At 55.2% G+C, this 23,924-nt stretch overlaps 10 protein-coding genes across 10 annotated transcripts; 4 read left to right on the top strand and 6 right to left on the bottom strand.

Annotated features, from left to right (window-relative positions):
* Position 1: 1 nt before the first annotated feature.
* Positions 2-955, bottom strand: V1518DRAFT_413502 (NAD-dependent deacetylase). Its single transcript, XM_066903331.1, has one exon. It carries the CDS (start codon positions 944-946, stop codon positions 53-55), a length of 894 nt encoding a protein of 297 aa, XP_066760700.1. The 5' UTR covers positions 947-955; the 3' UTR covers positions 2-52.
* A 475-nt stretch (positions 956-1,430) lies between these two features.
* V1518DRAFT_404473 (signal transduction histidine kinase) lies at positions 1,431-1,972 on the top strand (the record flags this gene model as incomplete). Its single annotated transcript, XM_066901891.1, has 2 exons — positions 1,431-1,648; positions 1,714-1,972. The coding sequence occupies 2 exons, from the start codon at positions 1,431-1,433 to the stop codon at positions 1,970-1,972; spliced, it is 477 nt and encodes a 158-aa protein (XP_066760699.1).
* A 682-nt stretch (positions 1,973-2,654) lies between these two features.
* Positions 2,655-4,592, top strand: V1518DRAFT_449220 (uncharacterized protein; the record flags this gene model as incomplete). Its single annotated transcript, XM_066906496.1, is given in 4 exon segments — positions 2,655-3,215; positions 3,235-3,351; positions 3,400-3,577; positions 3,629-4,592. 4 exon segments carry the CDS (start codon positions 2,655-2,657, stop codon positions 4,570-4,572), a joined length of 1,800 nt encoding a protein of 599 aa, XP_066760698.1. The 3' UTR covers positions 4,573-4,592.
* A 19-nt stretch (positions 4,593-4,611) lies between these two features.
* Positions 4,612-7,569, bottom strand: V1518DRAFT_371663 (uncharacterized protein; the record flags this gene model as incomplete). The annotated part of the gene is made up of 3 exons (XM_066901360.1): positions 4,612-5,444; positions 5,505-5,829; positions 5,962-7,569. 3 exons carry the CDS (start codon positions 7,567-7,569, stop codon positions 4,612-4,614), a joined length of 2,766 nt encoding a protein of 921 aa, XP_066760697.1.
* Positions 7,508-8,866, bottom strand: V1518DRAFT_449212 (Phosphomethylpyrimidine kinase-domain-containing protein; the record flags this gene model as incomplete). The annotated part of the gene is made up of 3 exons (XM_066906495.1): positions 7,508-8,367; positions 8,430-8,638; positions 8,692-8,866. 3 exons carry the CDS (start codon positions 8,864-8,866, stop codon positions 7,762-7,764), a joined length of 990 nt encoding a protein of 329 aa, XP_066760696.1. The 3' UTR covers positions 7,508-7,761.
* On the top strand, positions 8,746-11,281 carry V1518DRAFT_413492 (uncharacterized protein). Its single transcript, XM_066903330.1, has 3 exons — positions 8,746-9,432; positions 9,483-9,772; positions 9,823-11,281. Exons 1-3 carry the CDS (start codon positions 9,187-9,189, stop codon positions 11,150-11,152), a joined length of 1,866 nt encoding a protein of 621 aa, XP_066760695.1. The 5' UTR covers positions 8,746-9,186; the 3' UTR covers positions 11,153-11,281.
* On the bottom strand, positions 11,201-13,906 carry V1518DRAFT_413490 (ATP-dependent RNA helicase). Its single transcript, XM_066903329.1, has 4 exons — positions 12,736-13,906; positions 12,456-12,688; positions 11,669-11,721; positions 11,201-11,607 (listed from the first exon to the last, which is right to left on the bottom strand). The coding sequence occupies exons 1-4, from the start codon at positions 13,848-13,850 to the stop codon at positions 11,308-11,310; spliced, it is 1,701 nt and encodes a 566-aa protein (XP_066760694.1). The 5' UTR covers positions 13,851-13,906; the 3' UTR covers positions 11,201-11,307.
* Positions 13,907-14,147: 241 nt separating this feature from the next.
* On the bottom strand, positions 14,148-16,770 carry V1518DRAFT_413485 (TEA/ATTS domain family-domain-containing protein). The gene is made up of 3 exons (XM_066903328.1): positions 15,590-16,770; positions 15,350-15,526; positions 14,148-15,293 (listed from the first exon to the last, which is right to left on the bottom strand). The coding sequence occupies exons 1-3, from the start codon at positions 16,341-16,343 to the stop codon at positions 14,632-14,634; spliced, it is 1,593 nt and encodes a 530-aa protein (XP_066760693.1). The 5' UTR covers positions 16,344-16,770; the 3' UTR covers positions 14,148-14,631.
* Positions 16,771-19,228: 2,458 nt separating this feature from the next.
* V1518DRAFT_413482 (auxin efflux carrier) lies at positions 19,229-21,854 on the top strand. The gene is made up of 4 exons (XM_066903327.1): positions 19,229-19,780; positions 19,831-20,002; positions 20,056-21,357; positions 21,427-21,854. The coding sequence occupies exons 1-4, from the start codon at positions 19,687-19,689 to the stop codon at positions 21,503-21,505; spliced, it is 1,647 nt and encodes a 548-aa protein (XP_066760692.1). The 5' UTR covers positions 19,229-19,686; the 3' UTR covers positions 21,506-21,854.
* V1518DRAFT_413481 (uncharacterized protein) lies at positions 21,795-23,248 on the bottom strand. The gene has a single exon (XM_066903326.1). It carries the CDS (start codon positions 23,141-23,143, stop codon positions 21,926-21,928), a length of 1,218 nt encoding a protein of 405 aa, XP_066760691.1. The 5' UTR covers positions 23,144-23,248; the 3' UTR covers positions 21,795-21,925.
* Between the last annotated feature and the right edge of the window lie 676 nt (positions 23,249-23,924).

Below are 23,924 nucleotides of genomic sequence, written 5' to 3'. Positions count from 1 at the left end.
ATTATGCGCAGGATGTACTGTATTCTTATTTTATATATAAGCATGGACATGGCTATGGCGGTAGAGGCTGCTCGAGGACGGGGTTTAGTGCCCGGGGAAGCCACTCTGCGGCATCGCCCTTAAAGGACCAGTAGATGTCTTCGGTAGTGCTGTGTTCAGACAGCGATGGGACGGCAAACCGATCGAGATCCTCGTCGGGGATTTCGGTATTGAACACAGCGACCTTGCCACCCTGTGCCGAGACACGAGAGACATAGGATGCCGCAGGGTAGACGGTGCCCGAGGTGCCGATAACGAGAATCAGATCGACGGGGGCGGCAGCGATAAAGTCGTCCGCCTCTGTGACGACAGTTGATGGTAACGGCTCGCCGAACCAGACTACGCCAGGCCGGAGCAGGGTGGTCTTGCAGCGAGGACAATGCGGTAGTTCAGCACTGGGGATGAAGCGCGGGGGAGCATCAGTGTTGTCGGTGGCGAGAGCAGGCACGAGCGGGTGCACGGTGTTGTAGGGGTCGACGTAGTCGCAGAAGAAGCCAGCGCATTTGAGTGTGAAGAGTGAGCCGTGGAGGGAGAGAAGCTGCGCCTGCGGGTGGTGGGCGCGGCGGGAGAGGTCGTCGACATTTTGGGTGAGAGCGAGGAAGTTGCGTCCGCGGCGGGTCGCAAAGTCTGCGAGCGCGTAGTGGGCGGGGTTGGGCTGTGCGGCGAGCGCGGTAGCTCTGCGCGCAGAGTAGAACTGCCAGACCAGGCCCGGGTCGGCGAGGAATGCCTCGGGCGTCGCGAGCTCGATAGCGTCGTGCGAGCGCCAGAGACCGCCTTGGCCGCGGAAGGTGGGTAACCCAGACGACGCGGAAAGGCCAGCACCAATAAGCGCAAGTACGCGGCGAGATGCTCGCAGGGCGGTATGGAAGGACGCGAGCCGGGCGGCGTCTTGTGGGGGGACGGTCATGGCATGTGGTGAAGCGTAGTTGGGGGAGAGAAGAGGCGAGGGTTAACGAGGGTTGGAGGTGAGCCGCACAGGCGGTGGAACTTCCAGGGCGCGGCGCGGTGTGGCTGTGTGTGACGTCAACGCGTGGCGGTGTGCGGTTCGTAGCAACGCGAGAACGCGAGAGAACGACGGCGGCCTCAGTCGAGGCCCGGTTCGCGGGAGCAACGCGTATTGTAGAGATAAGGTGTGCAGTTGTGTAGTAGTATACTAGGCGTGCTCAGAAAGAGTGCATACGCAACGTATACAATGTCTGTATTGCGTGGAGCACAAGGCGGAGGGCAGCGACGGTGCGCCATCGCGGACGCTCGCAGAAGCGCCTTTGCAGACTGCGCTTCGCCCTCGCCGCCTTCCTTCTCCACCATCCGCTCCCCCGGCGCCTTCGCCCATCCACCACCAATCCACACCTCTACCCTCCATTCCGCGCCCCCGCCGCCTTGCCTCCGCCATGTCTGCGCCGGCCGCTGCTCCCGCTGCACCGCCTTCGGCCGCCCCGGCCACCGGCCACGCCCCACCAGTTGCATCACCAGACATTGTCGACTGGACCACCTTCGGTCAGATCCTCGAGATGGATGACGACGAAGATGACCGCGAATTCTCTCAGGGCATTGTATGGAACTTTTTTGAGCAAGCCGAGACCACCTTCAACCAGATGGACGCCGCGCTGTGAGTGCCTACTGCCATATCACCGTAATCCTCCTCCGGCCCGCTCTAACTCCATTCTCCGCCAGCGAAGACAAAGACCTCGACCAGCTCTCGTCTCTCGGTCACTTTCTCAAGGGCTCGTCTGCCGCCCTCGGCCTCACCCGTGTCAAGGACTCCTGCGAGATGATCCAGCATCTTGGCGCGGGCAAGGACCAGACCGGCACCACCGATGTGACCGACCAGGAGTATCTTCTCACCACCATTGGCTCCATCATCAAACAAGCTCGCCAGGACTACGCGGAGAGCGAGACCTTTCTGCGCCAGTTCTACGCCGAGCCGGAGTAGCGTGCGTGGCCGTCATCACCTCATCCCTCGTCCTGCTCCTGCTCCTCCGCTATCGCATATCATCGTCGACCACATCTCGTTTGTTCCTCCTCCTTATCCTACCACCCGTCTTCGATCACATCTGTCTCCTCTTGCTTTCAGCTCCCCCATCATGACTGCTCGTCATTACGATCCCAGCCTTTGTTCACGATCTCCGGCAAAAAAAGTCTCGTTCCTCTCGCCGTGCGGTCCTCCATCATATCCCCCTTCTCCGGCATGCTCACGACCAGCCCCTGCCGATCGCGTCGGGACCTGCGCGCGCTTGTCGTTTTTGTTTACCCTCTACCATGTACAATTAATTGACTTGTTTTGTATGTTGTGCTGTACTGTAATCCTTTGTCTTTGTGTGCGTGCCGATCGCTGTTGTGGCTGCGCATATGTTTCTACCACGTCTTGTGTCTTCTTATTGTGTCTGCGCGGCTCCGCCAGTACTTTGCGTTACTTTTTTGCTCTTGGGTGCATTGGATGTCCATGTTTGTTTCTTGACTACTCTATAGAGCCGGTCTTGGCTGAAGTAGAAAATCCAGGCCCGCGGGCGATGACGACACAATGCCGGCACGTGCCGACTCACATGTCCTCACGTGCATTCCCCTTCAGGGCGCGTCCAAAACGCGTCTTCGATTGTGTCTTTGGTTTATCCTCCATGTCCGCGCCTCTCGTCATCTGTCCCATATGCGGCGCCCGCACAACCGAGGCCGACGTCACGCGTCACCTCGACTACGGCTGTCCGCCGCCGCCTGAGCCAGCTAGTGGCCGAGCGTCGTCCATTGCGCCCATTTTTGCTCGGGCAAAGCGACAGCAAAGCATGATTTCCTCCGCTGCAGCGCCGGTGACTGTGGCTCTGAGTGAGTCTGGCAGCGAAGATGATGCAGCGGAGAGTAGTATCAGCAGCAGCGGTGACAGCACCGGGAAGCCGCCGCCACACAAGCGCGCGAAACTCGACAACGATGGCGCGTCGCCGAAGTCAGTCCGATCTCGTACTCTACACTCCCCCGACAGCATTTCACATACTCCTGTCAGCATTAAGAAGGCATCTGTATACACAACACCGTGTGAACCGGCTTCGGCTCCGAAACTGGCATTGCCACCAACGCCGACACCTGCGCTTCGCCATCGCAAGGACCCTCGACCGCTTGCAGAGCGCGCGAGACCGACCTCTCTCAACGACTTTGTTGGACAAGCTGAACTTGTCGGGTCTCATGGCGTTTTGCGCCGATTTATAGAAGGCGAGTGCTAACTGCTTGGTTCGTACAGAAGATATTAACACGTCTGCAGAGGGCGCATGTCAGTCCATGATCCTCTGGGGCCCACCTGGTGTTGGCAAGACCACCCTCGCCCGCGTACGTCTCTCGCCTCCTCCTGTTTAATTCATTTACTGAACTGTCTAGATATTCTCTGCAACGACAAAATCTCGCTTCGTTGAACTCTCCGCCACAATTGCCTCGGTCGCGGACTGCAAGAAAGTATTCGACGAAGCCCGCAACGAGCTGCGACTCACCGGCCGACGCACCTACCTCTTTCTCGACGAAGTACATCGCTTCACACGATCTCAGCAAGACATCTTCCGTACGTCTCTATTCCCATTGCTGTCGTTCTCATACTAACAATCCCGGTTAGTACCATTTCTCGAGCGCGGCGACATCATCCTAATCGGCGCGACAACTGAGAACCCGTCGTTCAAACTCAACTCCGCGCTACTATCCCGCTGTCGTGTGTTTCAGTTACAGAAGCTCTCAGATGACGATGTGTACGAGATCCTGCGACGGCTCTCCGTGTCCTGCGCCGCCGACTATGGTATCGACGCAGGTGCAACCGGACTCGTGGCCGACGACGCGCTGCGCTATCTCGCAGAACTTTGCACAGGCGATGCCCGGTGGGGTATAAATCTCCTCGAAACAGTGCTGAAAAGCTTGTCTGCTTCTTCTTCCCCAGTCCCGCAGATCCCCCTCTCGCGCGTGCGCGACGAGATCAAACGTGCACGCATGCTCCTCTACGACCGCGTCGGCGACGCGCACTATGATGCCATCTCGGCGCTCCACAAGAGCGTGCGCGGCAGTGCACCCGATGCGGCGCTGTACTATCTCGCGCGTATGCTACAGGGTGGCGAAGACCCGCTTTATGTCGCGCGACGGCTTGTCCGCATGGCGTCCGAGGACGTTGGCTTGGCCGACGAGTCGTGCTTCCCCTTTGCCGTCGCGACTTATCAGGCGGTCGAGCGACTCGGCATGCCTGAGTGCGATGTTGCGCTCGCGCATTGCGTGGTCAAGCTTGCACGTGCGCCAAAGTCGGTCATAATTTACCGCGCGTACAACGCTGCCAAGGAAGCAATAGCGTCGGAGCCGCGCTTTGCTGCGGCGGAGATTCCCGTGCATTTACGCAACGCGCCGACAAAGTTGATGAAGGAGCTCGGGTATGGCAAAGAGTATAAATACAACCCGGACTACAAAGATGGCAGGGTCGCGCAGGAGTATTTTCCCAAAGGACTCGAGCACACGTGTTTCCTTGGCACAGAACATCTCGGGAACAATATCGATCCAGATCTACAGCAGGCGAAACTATAAACAAAAAAACTATTTACCATGCTATATACATATATCTACTCATGCGTGGAATTCTTCCTCGCTCTCCTGCTCTTCCTCGAGATCTGTCTCACGTCTGTACTGCGCGTCCTGATCGCCCTCTTCTAGCTCCTCTGTCACTGTAGCCCCAAAAGCTGCGCTGGCGCCATCGGCAGTAGCTTCGTCCACATGGGTCTCCATGATATCGTCGTCCTCGCTCATGCCCAGAAACTCGCGACACGGGCCCTCGATCTCGTTAAACACCACGTGCAAGGGATCCACCAACTGCACGCACACAAGCGCCGACCGCGCTAGCGCCTTCGTCAACACAGGCTTTACTCTCCTCTCAGTCTCGGCTTCCGACTCCATTTCGCCATTCTTCATAATCTCCAGCGACAGCGCGCGGTACTGCCGCTCGGCCTTTTCGTCCGCGTCCTCACCGAGCTGATTCATCTCGAGCTCGCTCAGCATTGCGTCCCACTGCACCGTGAGGAAGTAATTCATCTGGTTGACATCCCCTGAGCGTGCGACAAGCGCGGCGACAATCTCCCACATCCACGTCTCACGCTGCAAACCATTAAAGTAGAGATCCCGCCATCGCTTCCAAAACATGTCAAAGTCGCGCCCCGCCGCGAGCGTCGAAAGCTGCAGCATCACAAAGCTCGGCGGCGCGCGCACGCCCTTGACGATGAAAATCTTGTCCACCAGCGCCGTTCGCGGGTTAGTCGCGCTGAACAGGTTCGGCTTCGTCGCGGCCCCGAGCGACAACGGAAACGGATTGTGCCGCAGGCGCATCACGTCCGTGTCGAGCTGCACACACGCACGATACAGTGTCGTCAGCACGCGCACGTTCAAGAGTAGATTTGGTTCCTCCTCTGTCTCAGACTCAGACTTGGCTTTCTTCTTCTTTGCTTTGTTCTCTGGGAAGATAACACCACGGCCCACTGTGCGCAGCAGGTATGTGATCTCCGCAAACCGGCGGGTTGACACTTCGTCCCACTCCCGCTGGTTGTGCAGCGCCACCGAATTCGCCTTGCGCTTGTCGGGTAGTATAAATTCTCGACTCAGCGCGAGCGCGCTGAGCACTAGCACCACGTCGTCCACAGTGACCGGCACTCCGCTCGCGCGCTGCCGCACAAGATGCATTGTGAGCTCTCGCGCCGGCACCGCGTCGCAATCGATGCTGTGAACAACTTGTAGGTATTCCAGTCGCCGGCGCCAGTGTATCGGGAGCCAGCCGCCTCCGGGATTTGCCACGAGCTCGGCGAACGTCGACGGCGCCCACAAGCTGGCGCCAAATTCAATCGCCGCCGCGTTGGCGCGCTTGTGCGCGACTTTCCTGCGCTCGTACGCTTCGTTTTCCTCGTCGGTGATACGGCGACCAAAGTGCACGGAAGATGGCGGAAGCGGCGGTGTGAGGTTGCGTTTGATGAGATTATTCGTCACCGCCGCGATCAGCAAACTCCGCGAGTCGTCCTTCATCATAGAAAACTGCATGCTGTTCGGCGCGTATGCAGCGAGCTTGCGTACAAACCAATAGTGACCGTTCACGCTTAGTTTGGTAAGGAGATGTTGCAGCTCGAACAAATCTTCACTCGAAGGCTTGAGGTGCCGCAGTTTGTCCTGCAGAGCATCGGCGCGTATGAGCAGCGTCTGGCGCTCAGGGTCACCAAGCAGCGGCGGTGCGTAGATATTCGGTTCTCCCCCCCCAGTGCGAGTCACTACGCCGCTACTGTCCGTCTCGGCGGCGGAGGTAGCAGACCACGCAGTAGACGTGTGCATCTCATGTCGCAGCTCGACGCGGTGGAAACCCGGGGTGATATGTTGACGACCGGGGCGTGTGTGTGCAACCTGGTCGAAAAATATGTACTCCGGCGACTCTGGTCGCGGCCGATCGAATGAGGTGGCGAGCCGCCTCCCTGCGGGTTTCCGTGCATTCCGTTTCCTCTCTTTTTTCTCTTTCTTCGCCTCCTCGCGCGCGTGCATGAGATCGATTTTGGATCCGGCAGTGCGTGGCGTAGATTGCTCGTCTGTCCTCTTTTGATAGTTGGGGATCTCATGCGACCACAGCCCTTCAAGATCGAGTTGCCATCGCTTCTCGCCCGTGACAAGATGCACGATGATGCCGCCCACCTGGGTGTCAAATATCATCCATGTAGGTCCTCTCGCGACGCCGGCGTTCAGAGCCTGCTCGTAGGCGGTCACATCACCAGCATACCGAGACAGCTTCTTCTTGAACCTGCGCTCGTACACGCGCGTACGGCTCTTGGATTGCTCGCTGTTAAGCACGCGCATCATATTTGTTACGCCGAATGTGCGCCGAAGGTACCCACTCAGCATTTCCGCAGAATGACCAACGTGTCGCTCGCTGCGCGCGCTCGCAATCAGCATGATCGTATTGCGACCGTGAATGGTCTCGCGACCACGCAGATCGACGATACTGACGTCTGAGAGGCGGAGATCGACGACGAGATATTGCACTAAAGCAGCGAGCTGCATAGGTGGCTGTGTGGGCAGATCTGGTATGATGCTGCTGCCAAAGCCGCTGTCTGTGTGGGGGTTGCTGGAGCGCGCTGCCCGCTGGTACCACGGGGTGTCGTCGGTGACATCTGTAGCTGGGTTATGTATCGCCTTTTCGTCTCCTGCGATGGATGCTAACGTCGGACTCGTAAATTCATCGTCGTGAAGATGATACTCAACGCCGCCGACGACGTCGATCTTGGCTGCCGTGTATGTCGCGGCCTCCGCGTGCTCTCTGCTGCTGGTCGTACTTGTTGTTCGCCGGGCCGTGACGCTGTGGTACACCGGCTTATTCGGCACGTCAATTACAATGCCCTCACTTTCATCGCATTCGTCGCCGTCGCGGGCTGCAGAGGCGTATAATCGCTGCTGGTGTTGACCCACGGGAAACTGCGTTGGCGCCCGTCGTGGAGTTGAGGAAACCGGTCGGGGTGTAGCGAGCAGCCGCGAGGCATGCCGCCATGGCCGAAATAGCTGCATTGTTTAAGCTGACTGCGCGCTAGATACGCTACGACATGAACGGAGCCGCGGACCGTGGACGGACTGTTGAATGGGGTGTGTTGCTGAGCTCGCAGGTTGCGGAAAAATCATGTTCGGCTTGCCGTGCGGCTCAATGGACGAGACCTCCTACCTATATGGGTTCTATGTGCTATAACTGAACTATTCTATATGCTATGTGTGTCCGCCCAGCCACTCCGCTGGCTGGATGTACGTGCGATGGATGTGGTTGATTGGGCCGTTGCCATGGCCGATCTCGACACCATGCGCGATTGCACCATGGACGTACGCGATGGCCTCGCGCACCGCGGCGGGGACTTGTCTACCCTTTGCGAGATTGGACGCAATGGCCGCTGTGATATTGTCAATAGAGTAGATACCAATGCAGTTGAGCTCAAACATACATGAAAGCGTGCACCCAGTACCATGCGTGTTCTTTGTAACTAAAAAGGGCGACTCAACGATAGTGAACTCTGCGCCGTCATAGAGCACGTCCGCCACGATCTGCTTCTCCTGCGCTGCTGCCGCCTGCGCGTCCGTCGCGCGGCGGTATGTTGGTAGCAGTGGCAAGTGACCGCCCTTGAGCAGGACACATTTCGGTCCGAGGGCGTGCAGCGCGACGGCGAGCGCTTTCGCGTCATCGAGCGAGTCGACCGCAAAGCTCTTGCCGCCGTTCGCGACACTGTACAAGAATTGCGCTTCCTGCAGGTTCGGCGTAATTATTAGCGCAAGCGGAAAGAGCTCGGAGATGTAGGCGTCAACTGCGGAGTCAGGCAATAGCTATGATAGACACAGCGGTGAGTATCTGCTGCTGTACACACAGAATTCCTGGTCAAACATACCTGCGCGCCGGAGGTGCTGATCATGACAGGATCGACGCAGATATTGCGCGCGCCGTACTCACGGAGCTTCTGCGAGATGGTCAGGATTGTGTCGCGGGATGCAAGCATGCCGGTCTTGACGGCGTCCACGTCAACATCGATGAAGTCCATATCGAGCATGTCTGCCACAAACTCCGCGGGGGTTGCATGGATGGAGCGCACGCCGGTGGCTACAAAGAGCATTAGAACGGCATCATACATCGTGCGAAGGCGGGGAACGCACTGTTCTGCGCGGTGAGCGCGGTGATACATGTCAGCCCATAGCAGCCATGGACGGTAATAGTCTTGAGGTCCGCCTCGATGCCTGCGCCGCCTGATGAATCAGAGCCTGCAATTGTGAGCACGCGCGGCACGCGCGGCGGTTTGCTGCTGCCGTTGGTGAAGGGTATCTCCACCATTGCTGTTGGTTGTGGTGGAGGGCGCCACTATGCGTCGAGAGGAAGGCGTCAGCACGTCTACGCGCTCACGACCACGACCACGCCCCAGTCCTCTACAATCTACAGCCTGCACTTCCGCGATCGTCCTGCTCCGGCGCTAAGTGCGTGTTGCAGTCGCCCTTGCACGTGGTGCACAACGCGGCAGCGTCTGCCCTTGCCGTGTCGCTATTGCAGTGGCGCCTGCTAGAAAATACCCACCAACCGCCAACTTTTGCGACAGCTTCACGTCTCCTTCGTGCAGCGTGACGATAAGCACGACCTAAAACACCGCCGACGACACAATGAAAAAGGTCGAGCTCGACCAGATCCTTGTCGCCGCCGACGCGGCCGGATTCGCGGCGCAGGAGCAGGCGCTCGCGGACGCCGGCATCGTTGACGCTACCGATGGTGCGACCAACAGCGACAACATCGACGCGGTGCCTGACGGAATGTGCGTCGATTGTGGTGACCAGCCTGCTTCTCTCGTCTGCGCAGACTGCGATGAGCCCTTCTGCGACGTCTGTTTCGCGCACCTTCACCGAACTGGCGTATGAGTCCTCCTCCGCTGGTCCATTACACCTGCTCACACTCCTTACAGAAACGGAGACAGCACAAGACCACACGTCTTACGCCACTGCCGGGCATCGCCGGAGCACCCGGCACAGTTGCCTCTTCGGCCGCGTCCGTTAACAACATGGACATCGACGATCTTGACGCGCCACCAACGCCAGACCACAGCAACGACACTGACGCCGCCTCGCTCACGCTCCCACCAGAGCCCATCGTCATCGTCTCCCCGGGCTCGGCTTCTTACGGCGCCTGGATTATGGCTCGCGCAAAGTACATCCCGCTTCGGCTCACCCAACCTGAGCGCAAACTTCTTCGTCTGTGCGTTATCATATTCAGACTCATTCTCACCTCCCGCTAACACACTGCAGCCTCGAGGCCGCACTTAATGTTTCCGAATACACCGACAAGGTCGACATTCTACTTTACAGCTCAAAAGCTCGCCGCATCATCGCGCAGCTGCAAGAAATCTGCGCGATCCTGGCCGGTCTTGTCGTCGCGACCGACATGAAAGCCGGTCGGGAGATGCTCGAGGACCAGGACTACGCGCGCAACGCGCAGTGGTTCAAAAAAGTGTTCGAGATTGGCCGCCGGTATAAGATCATGAACCCGCAGAAAATGCGCGATAGTTTTGGCAAGCTCATGTACATGGTCATGGATTCTCGACTGCCCGAGGTCTTGCAGGTCATGGAGTTTGACTTTTACACCCCCGTCATCACCGTCTACTCTTTTCTCGAGTCCAAAGATGCGCTTGCTGTACTGGAAGACAACCTCGTCGTCGCTGCCACCGCGGAGATATACCCTGAGCACAAGAAGCGCTCGCAAATCCAGGCCGAAATTAAGCAGAAGGAACGTGCAATTGAGGGTCTTGCAAAAGCCTACGCCAAGCCCGGCGTCATCACCGCTGATGAAATCCGCCAATGCCTTTACTCCATTGGCGACAACCACTCCTATCTGCGGTCAAACAAGAACCCGGTGGAAAAGATGCAAAAGTACCTCCAGCAATACTTCACTCCCGACAAAGCCGAGCGCGAGTTCGGTCTCGCCATCTCTTATGGTCGTGCCGGCGCCCGTCTCTCACACAACCACGAGAAACAGTACTACTACGTCAACCAGTCTCTCTCCCTGTGGTCAATCATCATGAACGACATGTTCATGCTGTGGTCCCTTGCCGACAATGACCTCCTCTCCACCTCCACCCGCTACCGCCTGCTCGACACCGGCCAGGGCCTCAACCGTGTCCAGCCATGTCCTTCAGTTGGCCGTGCGATGCACTCCGTTATCGCACAGGCCCAGAAACGTGCAAAGGGTTGGATTGGCTCTGCCGCAGTGCATCTCGGCGACACCACGGTCCCCAACGCATGGTTCTTCCTCGACAAGTACCTCCAGGTGCCCCAGATCCTCAACCCCCTAGAGGCTGTCCTCTCTCACATCGACACCATTGCTCGTGACCCGTTCGTCCACGACTGGATCGTCTCGCAGTTCGCTTCTGTCGACGACCTGAAGAAGACAATCCTTTCTGACTTCTTCAAGCACGCCTTCGACGGCTCCGGAGCAGACAACTTCAACGACGCAGGCTCATGCATCGACGGCCGTCTGACCTCTGCATGGAACTGGGCCAATTCCATCTCAAAAAAGCCATATTACAAGATCTTTCTCCTCTGCGGTTTCACCGGCTTCAACGGCACCGATGGGTTCTAGGCTCTCTTTTGGTTACTCTTGCATATTACTCTTGTTCACGTCATTCTCTTAAAATCCATAATATCACTCATCAAATTCTATGTCTACAACGTACATTTGTATAAAAAATAGTATCACGCAACATCTTACTCTGATCTAGAAAGCACGCCGACCTTCTACCACCTCCGCTGGCCAAGCGGAGCAGAGTTGCTGCCGTAGCCACTGCCGCCCCGGCCGCCGCCACCTCCACGACCGCCACCACCGTAGCCACGACCACCGCCACCGCCATAGCGGCTATTGCCACCTCCACGGGAATACCGGCCCATCTCCTCGAGCTTCGGGTCCACGTACTGGTGCGCTTCGTTTAGAATGGTGAGCAGATCACGCGCCTGCTTCGCATTGTCGCTGGTAAACAGCGTTATAGCAGTTCCGGTTGTTCCAGCACGGCCAGTACGACCAATACGATGCACGTAGTCCTGCAGCATACAAATTAGTGACCATACCATGCAACCATCGAATCGTATAATAAGCACATACCTCGCTGTTGTTCGGGTAGTCATAGTTGATGACATACTTGATGTCCTTGACGTCTGCAAAAATGGTTAGCTATCAATACGAATGAACCCACAAAACAAAGCAGCCCACTGTGTTTACTCATTCTTGTCACCCTCAAACCGCTCTCCGCAAATATCAAATCATAAAATCGCATGCGATTGAATAATCTGAAATAGACTTATTCTGAGAAACCACTCCAATCATCTATCGGCCACTCTAAGCAGATGCTAAGCCTCAAAAGAAGCATTCACACCAAACTCAGATGACAAGTTGTCTTGCTCGTATCAAAGACGCATAAATCACTACAAGATATGCATCACTATACGGCTCTCCGCACACACGAAGTGAGCTAGCGAAGAATATAGCAAATCAGACAAGGACATACCGCGAACAAATGCCATTCTGTGTATTGCACCAGCTCAACAGGCCGGTATTCAGATCCTTCCTTCAACAACTCAAAGAGCTATCTTCCAGAATTTCTGCCATTATCGCAGTTTGCAGTCCATTGTCCAATCACAGCTTCTTCAAGCCAATGTCTTAAGCACGCTCGCGATGATATACACTCAGGGAGCAATTTCTCAGCATCATACCCCGGCTGTCAGGATACGGAAGTCTCCACCAGGCACACACCGCCGTAAAGGATCGATGGTCTGATGACGGGAGAGCAGAAAAGCGAGCTCATAGAGCCCAGTAATGCAGAGGAGCAATTCAGACTTGTAAACAGGGAGGGGAGAAGGGGAAAGCGGGTATAAAATCAGATATCTCATACCAATACCGCGGGATGCAACGTCCGTGGCAACCATAATCGGCGACTTTCCAGTACGGAACTCGTTCAACACCCAGTCACGCTCGTTCTGCGCCTTGTCTCCATGAATCGCCAACGCCGGCCATCCATCCTGGCGCAAGTACTTTGTAATATCATCGGCAACACGCTTTGTGCCAACGAAAATAAGAACTTTTGCGTTATCCTTCTCCATGGCCTTCTCGAGGTGCTTGATGAGTCTAGCAAGGATTAGTTAAAGCCTTTCAAATTTAACATCAAAACATACTTATCGCGCTTCTCCATCTCAGATACGACCTCAACGATCTGGGTGATATTGTGCGAGGCAGAAAGCTCCAAGGAACCGACGTTAACCTGAATGTAGTCGTGCAGATAGTCATTCGCCAGTCTCTCCACCTCCTTGGGCCAAGTAGCAGACCACATGCAAGTCTGTCTGTCAGGTCGGATTTGGTCCACAATCTTGCGAATCTGAGGCTCGAAGCCCATATCAAGCATACGATCAGCCTCATCGAGAACAAGATAAGTAACTCTACGGAGGTTGGTCTTGCCGGACTCGATCATATCAATCAAACGACCGGGAGTAGCGATGCAAATCTCAACTCCGCGAGCAAGATCGCGGATCTGTCCACCGCGAGGAACGCCACCGTAAACGCATGTATTGCGGATCCGGGACGACTTTCCAAACTTGGTGCACTCCTGTTGAATCTGAACAGCGAGTTCCCGAGTAGGAGCAAGAACCAAAACGATAGGCCCGTCACCGGGAGCAAGCAAAGGCTGCGCATTAATGTGAACAATTCCAGGAAGACAGTATGACAAAGTCTTTCCGGAACCGGTCTCGGCGATGCCGACCAAGTCACGACCAGAGAGAGCCATAGGCCAACCCTGCGATTGAATAGCAGTGGGAGCAGAGAAGCCTTGAGACTTCACCTCGCCAAGAACGTAATCCGGGAAGCCAGCTTCTTCGAAAGTCTCCACGGGCTTGGGGACATCGTTGCCCTTGACAACCATTTTTTTCTCGACTCGGAACTTCTCAACCTCGCGCTCACTGCGCGCAGTAACATCAGGGTGCTCCTTGTAGAAATTCTTCTCGAAACGAGGAAGAGAGTCCATGTCGAATTCGGCCTTCTTCAAACTGGAGCCGAGAGCAGACATGCGGTCACCACCAGCACCACTGCTGCCGCCCCAGGAGCCGCCACCACCGCCATAAGAGCCGCCGCTGCCACCCCAGGAAGAACCGCCGCCACCGCCACCATAGGAACTGCCACCGCCATAAGAGCTACCGCCTCCGTAACCGCCGCCACCGTAAGAGCGGTCAGAACGGCCACCGCTAGCGTCACGATCGTAAGATCTATAAGAGCCGCCGTTGCTTCTGCCGTAACTCATAGTAGTTGAAGTGAATCGAGATTGTGGGGAGGAGTCGTGGGTAGAGAGGAAGCGAGGGAAGAGAAAAGTTGAACAGGCACGACAAACTCTGATGTTGGAAAAAAAAAAATGCAGTAGTGGGTTAGGGCTCGTTTGCCACTGTGGCTGGTGGAGTGTGGCGCCAATATTCTACGCCTCTTGGCTCTCGAAGACGCATAGCGACGTCACTTTCGTGTCGAAGACATGCTGAATGTCAGTTAAAACATTGGGTTTCGAAAGCAGACCGCTGATAGCGTACGTGAGATGATTGGAACTTGCTTTAAACAGAGTAAAATTCATTAGTCGTGCCTGAAGATGCGTAGCTTCGCGTCTGCTATGGTTCTTGCACATGTTACAAGGTTGTTGTGTTCATATAGATGATGCTACCAACCACAGTAGATAATTCATTCCCTGCATTTAAAATCGATTCGTATGATAGATGTAGATATAATAGTGTGTAAATGAAATAATATATACGTATGAAGCGTATTTAAATAACGCGCAAACCAAACAAGATAACCCGATCGGCCCCTTATCCCCCTCAAGTAACAATATGAATCCAAAATATGTGAAAAAGAGTCGTAAATCATGATAAATTTTCAGTCCACGGCCTAGGCGAAGTGTTTGACTATAAGGAATGTGTTAAAACGAGTGTGATAAATGAATGTGTGTGTCATATTCGTTGTCGGACATGGAGCAATAAAGACACCATAGCCAAGTCGTAAGAGCATGCTGCTATCGCAAGCCGGTGAGGAAATCAGTGCTAAGGCCACATTTCCAAAGGCTCATTATCCGAATAAAGCTGTGTCGCAGGAGTCATGTCGGCAAGCGGTTGGCAGTCAACCCATAAGCCCATGTTCTGTGCTCCCGAATCCGGTACGTATAAGTTCATCTCAGGATGAGCCTCCCGCGGAAGACCGTACATCTGCATGTACCGAGCATTACCGTAGACCATATTTTCATTAAGCAGCGCTGCATCTGGCAGAGGAGGTGGTGCAGAAATCATTGGCTGCATCAATGGCAGTTCAGTCACCATGGTATCATGCACGGACATGCTCATCGGATCTTGAATCTCGAGCTTAGGCGTTGGACTAAGATTATCGTAGCAATCCTTCGTCTGCTGCATCATGACCTGATGGCTGGAGCGATATGGCATGCTAATACTGCGAGTAAGCTGTGGAGTATGCTGCTGCATAAACTGGGTCTGAAGATGAAGCATTCGATTTTGCTTCTGATCTATCCGGTGCTGCTCAGAGGTAGGAGTGAGAATGGCAGGCTGCGATCTGCTTGGCGTTGTCGATGGGACGGAGTGGATGATCATTTGAGCGCCGGCAATCGAGTCCGGTCCTGTCGGACTAGTGAATATGATGGGCACAGCGGACGTAGAGCCTTCGCGCGATGGAGGATCGGCAACAAGGCTGAGGACTGTCGTGATTGGTTAGCACAGAGAAGCAACTGTGTACATGACGTACGAGACCTACACTCTTTGTCGTCCTTGAGCAGATGCTTGAGAACCTGAATATGGCTGGAAACCTGCTTGCGAGTTCGCATTTTCCCAGTGCGGCGGAGAATATACGCCGAGATCAGCTCGTTGCGACCGCACGGACGGCCCTTATAGTTGATTTTTCGTCGACCGCATTTTGGAATCTTGCGAATTGCTACAATGATTCGACATTAGCATTGATGCGCATTGTGAGAATGATGCACAATAAGAGCATTACCATCCATAAATGCCTCCTCAACGTCAGCACTCCATATCGAGCTGCCATCGTCGCTGTGTTCGCGTCGTTGGCGCGCAAGGTATGCGCTATACGCCGGCAGCTCGGACATGGTCCTCGACATTCCTTGTGCGGACGCAGCCTCGCCGTCATCCTCGCTGTCGCGATCGGAATATAGCTCAGACACCAGCGAGGCAGGTGGTGGTGCGGACACGGTGTGTTCCATGAAGGGGGCCGTAAAGAAGCCATCTGCCGACACGCTCGTGGCCGGTCCGAACGGGTCATCAGTCTCGTGCCCGGCTGCAACAGCCAGCCCAGTCGACATAGATCGGTTGAGACGAGGCCGCTTAGTCGGCGAGTTGTCGTTGATGGACGAAAATGTCGCGGTGCGAATGAAGGGAGGTGGCGCCGCGAACCCCTTTGGAGGACTCGTGGGCGTGCCCAGCTGCACTTGGACAGTGTCGAAGAACTGGCCAACATTTCCCGACGCATCTTTGTTAATGAACTCATAGTCGTGCTTCGCCGTTGGAAGAGGCGGTGACGGAAACGGCGACTTTTTGATGCCAGTGTTGATGAACGTGTGGCGCCGCCTAGGGAGTGTACTCGGCGGCGGGGTCAGGTTGAAGGCCGACGGGAGGAGACCGGACTCAGCCATCGCCTGCGCTTCTGTGACGGGGGCTTGAGACACGTGCGGATGAAGTTTCTCACCAATCGCCGACGGGGTCGCGAGGGGTGTGTGTTGTGGCGATGATGGCATGATAGAAAGCAAGGAAAACAAGAGCGACAGGAGACGAACGAAGCGGACGGAGTTGCGTAACAAGCAGCACGACTGCAGACGCAGATGTCGCAAGGGAGAACGGCAGAAAGGTGCGGGCGGTAGAAGTAGCGGCGTCACAACACGCGTCTAGGGAACCGGATCATACGGCAGGACCGAGCGACAATAGCGACGAAAAGCGAAGCACGGGCGAGGTCGCAGAAGGAGAGACAGGACCAACAGCCAGCGTGATGCCAGAGTTTTGCGAATGAGGAGCGAAGAGGGCAAGAGAGAACGAGAGGCAGCGCAGGCGAGGAGGTGTGGGAGCAGGAGAGGGAGTGTGTACGGCAACTGTGACTGCGGCCGGTGGAAGCAGGACGTCGAAGTGCTTTTGCCCGAGGAGTTCGACTCACCCGGCCGACGCGTCGAGTCGCCGCTGAACTACGCCCCCTCTCCCCGCGTCCTGCGCCGCAGTTCCACGCCCCGCCCCACCCAGACCGTCATGGCGAGCTGACTCTATCGAATGCGCGTGCTTACACTGACTCGCCCGAGACACCTCGATCTGCTGTCCGTGTTGCCATCCCACCCGCTTCGGTCCACCCGCCCTGCCCACATCGCGCCTCCTTGACCGGCCAGACCGCCTCTGATCTGATCTGATCGAAGCTCCGCAGCCCTCAGCCTACTGTGCTCTTACGCCGTGTCATCCACGGGCGCCATCCGCGCCGGTTTACGCAGTGCGCGGTGGGCGACCACCACCCATGACAGCGCCGCACAAACGCGAAATGCACGCGTCGCGACCGCGTGCGAGCCGCACGAGACGCGTGGCGCGTGGACTCGCGTAGTCCGGGTAATATTTATTGTCAGGAAGCCAGATGGCTGGGCTTTTCGATTGCTCGTATCGCCTTGCAGCGGCAGCCTGTGATCAACGCTCGCACGTTACCGTGCCCTTGCATCTGCACAGTTCGCACTACGGGACGTGACTCTGGCAAGCCCCCTCGAACGGCAGAACTAGCTAGCACCAGGAGACCGGCTGGCTTCACGGCCATGCTAAACTCGGCCTCCCTTGCTGCGAGAGCTACTGGCGCACGCGAGGCTGCTGGGGAGGCGGATGTCGAAGTGTGCACTGTGACAGCTGCCCGCAATCGGCATAGTGGACTCGCGGCGAGGCTTGCCTGGCTTGGGTCGCGGGCCGCCAGGGGAGGGGGGCCACATGGCTGCGCCGCCAGCCGTCATGGGCTCTGCTTTCGACGCGGCGCCGCGATAATAATTTTGCGCGCGTTTCAGACGCGGCAGGCCGGTGGTCGTAGCAGCTGAGGTATCTGCGCGCAGAAGACAGCTCATGCGTGAGGAGAACAGGCCCGTTCAGTCTACGCTGCCCGGTCGAGTCACGATCGCGGCCGCCAGTCTCTGTGCGGTCAGCGCACGAGGGCAACGAGCACGCGTGCAAACGCGTGCTCAATTAGCTTTTCTACCTTGCATCCGCATCAGCAAGGGCCCTGTCAAAGTCAAGCCCACTTGACCCCTGGACCGTCATGATTATGATGTAGGACAAACTCTCCGTTATCAGACCGCGCCTGCCTCCTCGGCTGGCCACAGGAGCCAACCACGCACACTGCTAAAGTTTGCGCACCCTGTGCCAACCTGTTCTCCTGTCTTGCAAAGAAGTTTGTGGCGCCAGCATATAGTACACGTACGGAGAACTGTCAGCTACCGCATGATCGCGTCCACAGTTTCTTGCTGATTTCCTTATTTTAGTTAACTGATTCTCCTATTTTCTCCTTACGTCCCTCCCCCCTCCTCCCTCCCCCCTCCCCGCCCCTGCGTCAGCTCCTTGTTCCTAATCATTCTGAACTGTCGAAGAGGAGAGTAGTTATCAAATAGTTTGTCCCACAGGGCACCCTTGGAAGCTAAAAGCACTAAAATCTTGTTAACTGACATCAATCAAGGTCGACTAACTAATCGAAGACGCCCGGCTCCTATCAAACTATCTCGTCTCGCCCACACGTCAAGATCCGCAAGCGTCCACTAATCGACAATACATGTTGACAACCAAGCCTACATGTATGCTAGACATCTGTCTCCCCGGGCTTGTTCAAACGCGCGATTTCTGTCTTGAATCCGAGCAACAAGCACGGGGCTCCCTACAGAGAGCAACAACTAAGCTGGTCAATCTAACTGCCCAACTGACTTTTGGTGGATGCTGCCAGGCCGCACCAAGTTCTCGCCGGCCGTCCGGCGTCATACAGGCCTCGTTCAACTTCCAGTCAGTGACTAGGAGCCAGCTGGGGGCGGATTATGATGTGCAGTGCGCGGGGTAATCCGTAGAGCGGGGCAGCAAGGGTCTGACGGAAACCTCGACGTCGTGGGGGCGGTGCCGACCACGGAAAACTGGACTTCGTGTGCGCTTCCAGCAACGCTCAGCTGCCGAGCTTTGTGAAGACCTCTCCACGCTACCGCCAGCGCTTCGCCTGGCAGCCAGCTGGCAGCTCTGCTTCAAGCAGCAGGTTTGTAGCAGCCGCCTTTCATTTCTCCAGTCGCACTTCCGCAGACTGCAAAAGGCATTGCGCAACCGTGGCGGGCAGGCGCGGAAATGGCCGGAAAAGCGTGCGGCGAACTGGACCTGTGAGTCTAAATTCTCCCAAAACAGCACTCGAACTGCTTGACCATATGCTGCTGCGCGGCGCCGCAACAACGCTCGGCTTTATGTTCGCGGCCTGCTTCCCCAGACCCACGACTCCAGAGGTTGCAGCGTGGTGAGGGTCTGCTTAGAGACCCTCAAGAGCTGTCAGTTGGCTGGATATATTTGCCCGTGCAAAAGTGTAGAGAAATCCCCAGGAAAATCGACAAAAGTTTGGCGCATAAGCGTCGTTATGAAAATCCAGCGAAGCCAAACCTTCGGCACATTCAGCAGGCCTAGCGTGTGCGCTTCTCCGCACTCCCCCCAACTTCTGCACGCGTCTTCACGATCCCCGCGAACCGGTGCCGCCCTTTGCAAGCGCTCTTGTTCGTTTTATATATAATCCGGGGTCGGTACTCTTGACTCGGAAGTGCTTCCACTTGTGCGATCGCCACGTATCCACCAGCAATCTGTCCAGTCCTCTGGAAAGGTTTTCCGCCAACCTCGTTGCCGTCTATCTACCGTTCGTAACGGAAGAGTCACACCTTCAACCAACAGCGAGATTTCAAGAAGTACACAGTCCTACGGCATCTGAATGTCCTCAAGGGAGCAGTTTCTTTACACTCGCCATCTCGTTTCTACTATCAACACTCGTTCGTGAGAATCGGGTACGGAGAACCATATATTATCGAGCATTCAGGACTTGCATAGTCCAGACCGCATATCACAATGACTACAGTTGGGGCCTCCATCTTCGTGGCTGTTAAGCCTATTGTCAAGATTTTCCTTTCGGTCTGCGCTGGCATATATTTCTCTAAGAGAGGTACTGTCCTAACTAAACTAGTCTCTATCTCTCAACTAACCGAACTGCAGGTGTTCTTGATGTGCACACATGCAAGAAAATGTCGTCAATCATCATTAATTACTTTTTCCCGTGCATCATCTTCAGTAAAGTGATCAATGCGTTTGATTCGCACACCATGACCACCGTGGGCTTGTGTGTGCTTGCCGCCGTGTTCTATATCGGCATTGGATTCGTTCTCGCGTATGTAGTCCTCGTTTCCGTTTCAGACGAATATATCGGCTAACCATATATAGAGTTGTAATGCGTTTGATATCGCCTGTTCCTAAGTACTGGCGTGGTGGTGCTGCTAATGCCTCCATTTTCAACAATTCAGGCGACATTCCTATGGCGTATGTCATGACGATTACAGCAAGTGCTCCTTTCTCAACCGACGACGAAACCAAGGGAATTGCATACGTCTCTATCATCATGTCGGTTTATGTTGTATCAATGTTCACTCTTGGTGGCGTGCAGTCTATCGAGAATGACTTCAAAGTCAACACCGACGACCTCGAGTCGATTGGAGACGTAAAGGAACAACTTGATATGAAGACAAAGCTGCCAAAGACAGCAAAGACATCGAAACTGAAGAAGCTTCTACATCTGAAGAACCGGAAGACGGAATCCGAGTCCAGCGAAGACGTCGCCCAGGCTTTCAGGTCAGCTTCGACAGTTACGGAAAAGATTCATGATGTTTCTGAGCAGTCGACTCCAACCGCAGATCTTCCTGGTAATATGACTCCGATTGCTACTACCAGCATAGCGCCAGCAAATTCAAGGTTACCAGTTGGAACAGATTTTGGCCTTAATGAAACTACAGTTGGTGACCCTTTACGTCGTACGAATACGATCTCGTCGGTGAATACTGCGGCTTCTGCATTACGGCCGATGGAGTCGGCAGGTATGCGATCTATTCGCCAGCGACAGCTGAGACAGACCATGTCGGACGCTCAGACTGCGGATTTGCAAGAAGACGATGACGGCGAGGCGCTGGACCCGGTTGTGAGCGCCGTTACGATGAACATCGAAGCCACGCAACACTACAATTGGTTCCTCTCGCGGTGCATCTTGTTTTTAAGAAACCTGTACCAGCCGCCTGCGGCATCGCTCATTATCTCAATTATCATCGCGGTAATTGATCCCGTGAAGGCGCTCTTCGTTTCAACTGAATACAATATGCGCCAGGCTCCTGACGGGCTTCCACCGCTTGACTTTTTCATGGATTTTGTTGATTTCATCGGAAATGCTTCAGTCCCGATGGGCCTGCTGCTCTTGGGCGCTATGATCGGCAGACTGTCTATTCACAAGATGCCGAGGGGTTTCTGGAAGTGTCTCGTGATTCTCGTTATGACAAAGCTCGTTGTGTTGCCCATTATCGCCATCGCATGGTCGGAGGCTCTGCGACGTGTCGGACTTATTGCGGAAGATAATTACATTTTGATTTTCGTATTTATCGTCTCCAGCGCCGTGCCATCCTCTACCTCGCAGGTCTATCTAACCACCTTTTTCGCTCCGGAGGATCAGGAGATCATCCCCCAGATGGACTGTCTTGCTGCGTAAGTTGTCTGTGTGCAGCTTTTGCGGGTTTTGCGAGTATGGACAGTCAACTAACTTCATCAAAACAGTGCTCTCATTTCGCAGTACATCAGTCTTATCTTCACACTCGCCATTCTCGTGACGTACGTTTTGCAGAAAGTTATCTAAATATTTTGATGATTGCTGCCTCTCTTTCCCGTCACAGCTTATGATTTTTGCTATTGGTTTTTGTTTTGGCAGGTTAGTTACGGTTTTCTTCAATTCATCCAGAGAGATATAGCATGGGAAAGGATTAACTGTTGGGTTTCATGAACATTTCATCACGTTTAACATTGCTTAGGCTGGTTTACACAGATCTAAGATTGGGCTAACACGGGTTTCGCTTGGGCGGTCGCTATATCATTAGTCATAATTCAGTAAAACTGGTTTTTTGAGCTAGTAAGAATCTGATATTGCGTTAGAAGAGTAAATGTATAATTATTAGCTAGATGCATTGAAACATTATTATGACGCCATGACTACCGACCAACTCCGACCAAATACACGACACACTTTTGTTACTCCATCGCAGATACGACATACCACCAATTAAATTCCCTCGATGACTAGATCTTCGACCTCTCTGCCCATGAGATGATTGTAGCCGGGAGGCGACACCGGGATGTCTTCGTATGTCGGCGGGACTTCGTCGTCCCAAGAGATGCCGAGGCCTCCGCGTTCGGTGATCTCGATGGCGAACTGCATGCGCAGTATGCGCGCGGCGCCGGTTGGGGAGGCAGAGTAGTTGTTCAGCACGGGCATGTACTCCTCGCCCACGAGCATCTCGAGCACAAAGGCATGTTCGACTGAAAAGCCGATCTTAGGGTCGGCAGTGTCACACGACATAGCGATGCGGTCGTCGCTGAAGGTGGACACCTCGAGTTCCATCTCGATACGGCCGTCGTTGGAGAAGTCGGTCTTCCAGCCCTTGCGCACATCGCGTCCGACAATGGTGCGCACGTCCAGCGCGATTGGGGGTTTCTGTTCGGCGTCGTGTGTAGTGCATGCAACGTCCTTGATCTTAGTAATCTCATCAATGCGCCAGTTGAACTTGCGCAGAATCCAGCGGGTCTTTTTCTCCTTGTTGTTGATGTTGCTGACCTCAATGTCCATCGTGAAGTTTGACCGCGGGAAGCAGAACGTGGGCATAGACGCTATCACCTGAAGCTGAGTGGGGGGGAAGACGCGAACGGAGCGGCGGATGTCGGTGGACACGATGGATCGTAGAACGGGAAGATTCTTGATGATGTTGACAGGGAGAACCTCGGGCGCCCGGGCAACCGCGGTGGCCTTGATGTAGTATATGATGTTGACAATAGACGACGCAGTCGAACTGGGCATGTCGCCAGCGAAGAGGTAGGAAAATGGGTATCCGTATTCGGACGGTGCAAGCACGACCTCAGAGTTAAGCAGGTTCCAGCGCTTTAGAACATTGACACGCTTGTGGCACTCTTTGCAGTGCGGGATAGCGGGTGCGCCGACGGTGATTTCCTGGATAAGCTCAAGGACCACGGATTTCATGGGCAGGCTGTCGGCGACGTCGAGGAACAACAGCCCCGACAGCAGAGCGCCGGTGGATTGCGCGGGAGGACCATAGCAGATCAGTGGCGGGGACTCGATGAGGAACTTGAGGCTTAATGGTTTTGCTGACTTCGGAGGAGCCCGCTTACTGGAGAACTCCTTGTATACCAACGCATTGGGAGTGTAGCGGGGAGGCTTGATTGAGGGGACCATTGCGACAAGAGGCGAGTGGACGTAGGGAACCATACTGCGAACTTGGCGGGCGGGCGTGCGAGACGCTTTATACGGACCGCCGCTGCTGGCCGTGCGCGCGGGGCAGCATCAACTGCGGATGCCATCACGGGGCACGCAAGGGACAACAACAGACTGGAGTGCGTTGGGAAATTTCGCGCAAGCTTTGAGTGATCTGGGGTAGAATGACGGCATTTGTGAGCGCCACGTACCTTTGTGTTCGCGGTACCGCCACGCCGCTGGGCGGTAGCCGCTTACCCGGCCAGAGGGGCACGGGGAACATCGTGTCGACATGGGAGCCATATTCAGAGCCACAACTGCGCTATTTACGTGATGTATATGCCATACTCGTCAAAGCTGTCATCACAGCGGCTGTGGCTGGTGTACATGCGCCATTAACGACTACAGTCACATTGCATGCGCCGCCACTACGGTGTCAAACCCATCATTGCGTTTGCGCTTGCTTCTCGAACACAAAATGTCGGACTCCTCCGCGACCTCCCCTGTGTTTACTTCAACCTCGATTCTGCCAGCAACGTGACCTGCGTTCTTGTCGTCTGTGGTTGGCTTCTTGTCAACACCTCAGAGTCAGATCAAATTCGCGGTAGAGCGTGAAGGTCTACATTGCCAGCAAGGTGCCGGCTGAAGCAGCCGCTCCCGCCCAGATCATCTCGTACAGAACCTTGTTGTTGGTTCCTAGCCGATTTACGGCGTCGTGACCCGTGACTGAAGATCGCGCTTAACGAGCCAGTAGCCCAAGTCGCTCACCAAGGTCCAACAACTGCTTCTAAATGGG

This window comes from Limtongia smithiae (genome assembly GCF_038497785.1).
Source record: "Limtongia smithiae strain NRRL Y-17922 unplaced genomic scaffold V1518scaffold_3, whole genome shotgun sequence".
Taxonomy (NCBI): Eukaryota; Fungi; Ascomycota; class Lipomycetes; order Lipomycetales; family Lipomycetaceae; genus Limtongia; species Limtongia smithiae.
The sequence above is the reverse complement of the archived record's forward strand: the minus strand, read 5'-3'. Positions and strand labels throughout refer to the sequence as shown.

Bases quoted from the DNA above. Each gene is read 5' to 3' on its own strand.
- V1518DRAFT_413492 (XM_066903330.1), top strand. From the start codon at position 9,187: ATGAAAAAGGTCGAGCTCGACCAGATCCTTGTCGCCGCCGACGCGGCC. The intron at 9,433-9,482 runs GTATGAGTCCTC...CACTCCTTACAG, and splicing joins CGCACCTTCACCGAACTGGC to AAACGGAGACAGCACAAGAC. The intron at 9,773-9,822 runs GTGCGTTATCAT...AACACACTGCAG, and splicing joins GAGCGCAAACTTCTTCGTCT to CCTCGAGGCCGCACTTAATG.
- V1518DRAFT_413481 (XM_066903326.1), bottom strand. From the start codon at position 23,143: ATGGTTCCCTACGTCCACTCGCCTCTTGTCGCAATGGTCCCCTCAATC.
- V1518DRAFT_413485 (XM_066903328.1), bottom strand. From the start codon at position 16,343: ATGCCATCATCGCCACAACACACACCCCTCGCGACCCCGTCGGCGATT. The intron at 15,527-15,589 runs GTAATGCTCTTA...GAATCATTGTAG, and splicing joins TGAGGAGGCATTTATGGATG to CAATTCGCAAGATTCCAAAA. The intron at 15,294-15,349 runs GTAGGTCTCGTA...CAATCACGACAG, and splicing joins GCTCAAGGACGACAAAGAGT to TCCTCAGCCTTGTTGCCGAT.
- V1518DRAFT_413502 (XM_066903331.1), bottom strand. From the start codon at position 946: ATGACCGTCCCCCCACAAGACGCCGCCCGGCTCGCGTCCTTCCATACC.
- V1518DRAFT_413482 (XM_066903327.1), top strand. From the start codon at position 19,687: ATGACTACAGTTGGGGCCTCCATCTTCGTGGCTGTTAAGCCTATTGTC. The intron at 19,781-19,830 runs GTACTGTCCTAA...ACCGAACTGCAG, and splicing joins CATATATTTCTCTAAGAGAG to GTGTTCTTGATGTGCACACA. The intron at 21,358-21,426 runs GTAAGTTGTCTG...TCATCAAAACAG, and splicing joins CAGATGGACTGTCTTGCTGC to TGCTCTCATTTCGCAGTACA.
- V1518DRAFT_413490 (XM_066903329.1), bottom strand. From the start codon at position 13,850: ATGAGTTACGGCAGAAGCAACGGCGGCTCTTATAGATCTTACGATCGT. The intron at 12,689-12,735 runs GTATGTTTTGAT...AATCCTTGCTAG, and splicing joins GAGATGGAGAAGCGCGATAA to ACTCATCAAGCACCTCGAGA. The intron at 11,608-11,668 runs GTATGTGCTTAT...TGTATGCTGCAG, and splicing joins ACTACCCGAACAACAGCGAG to GACTACGTGCATCGTATTGG.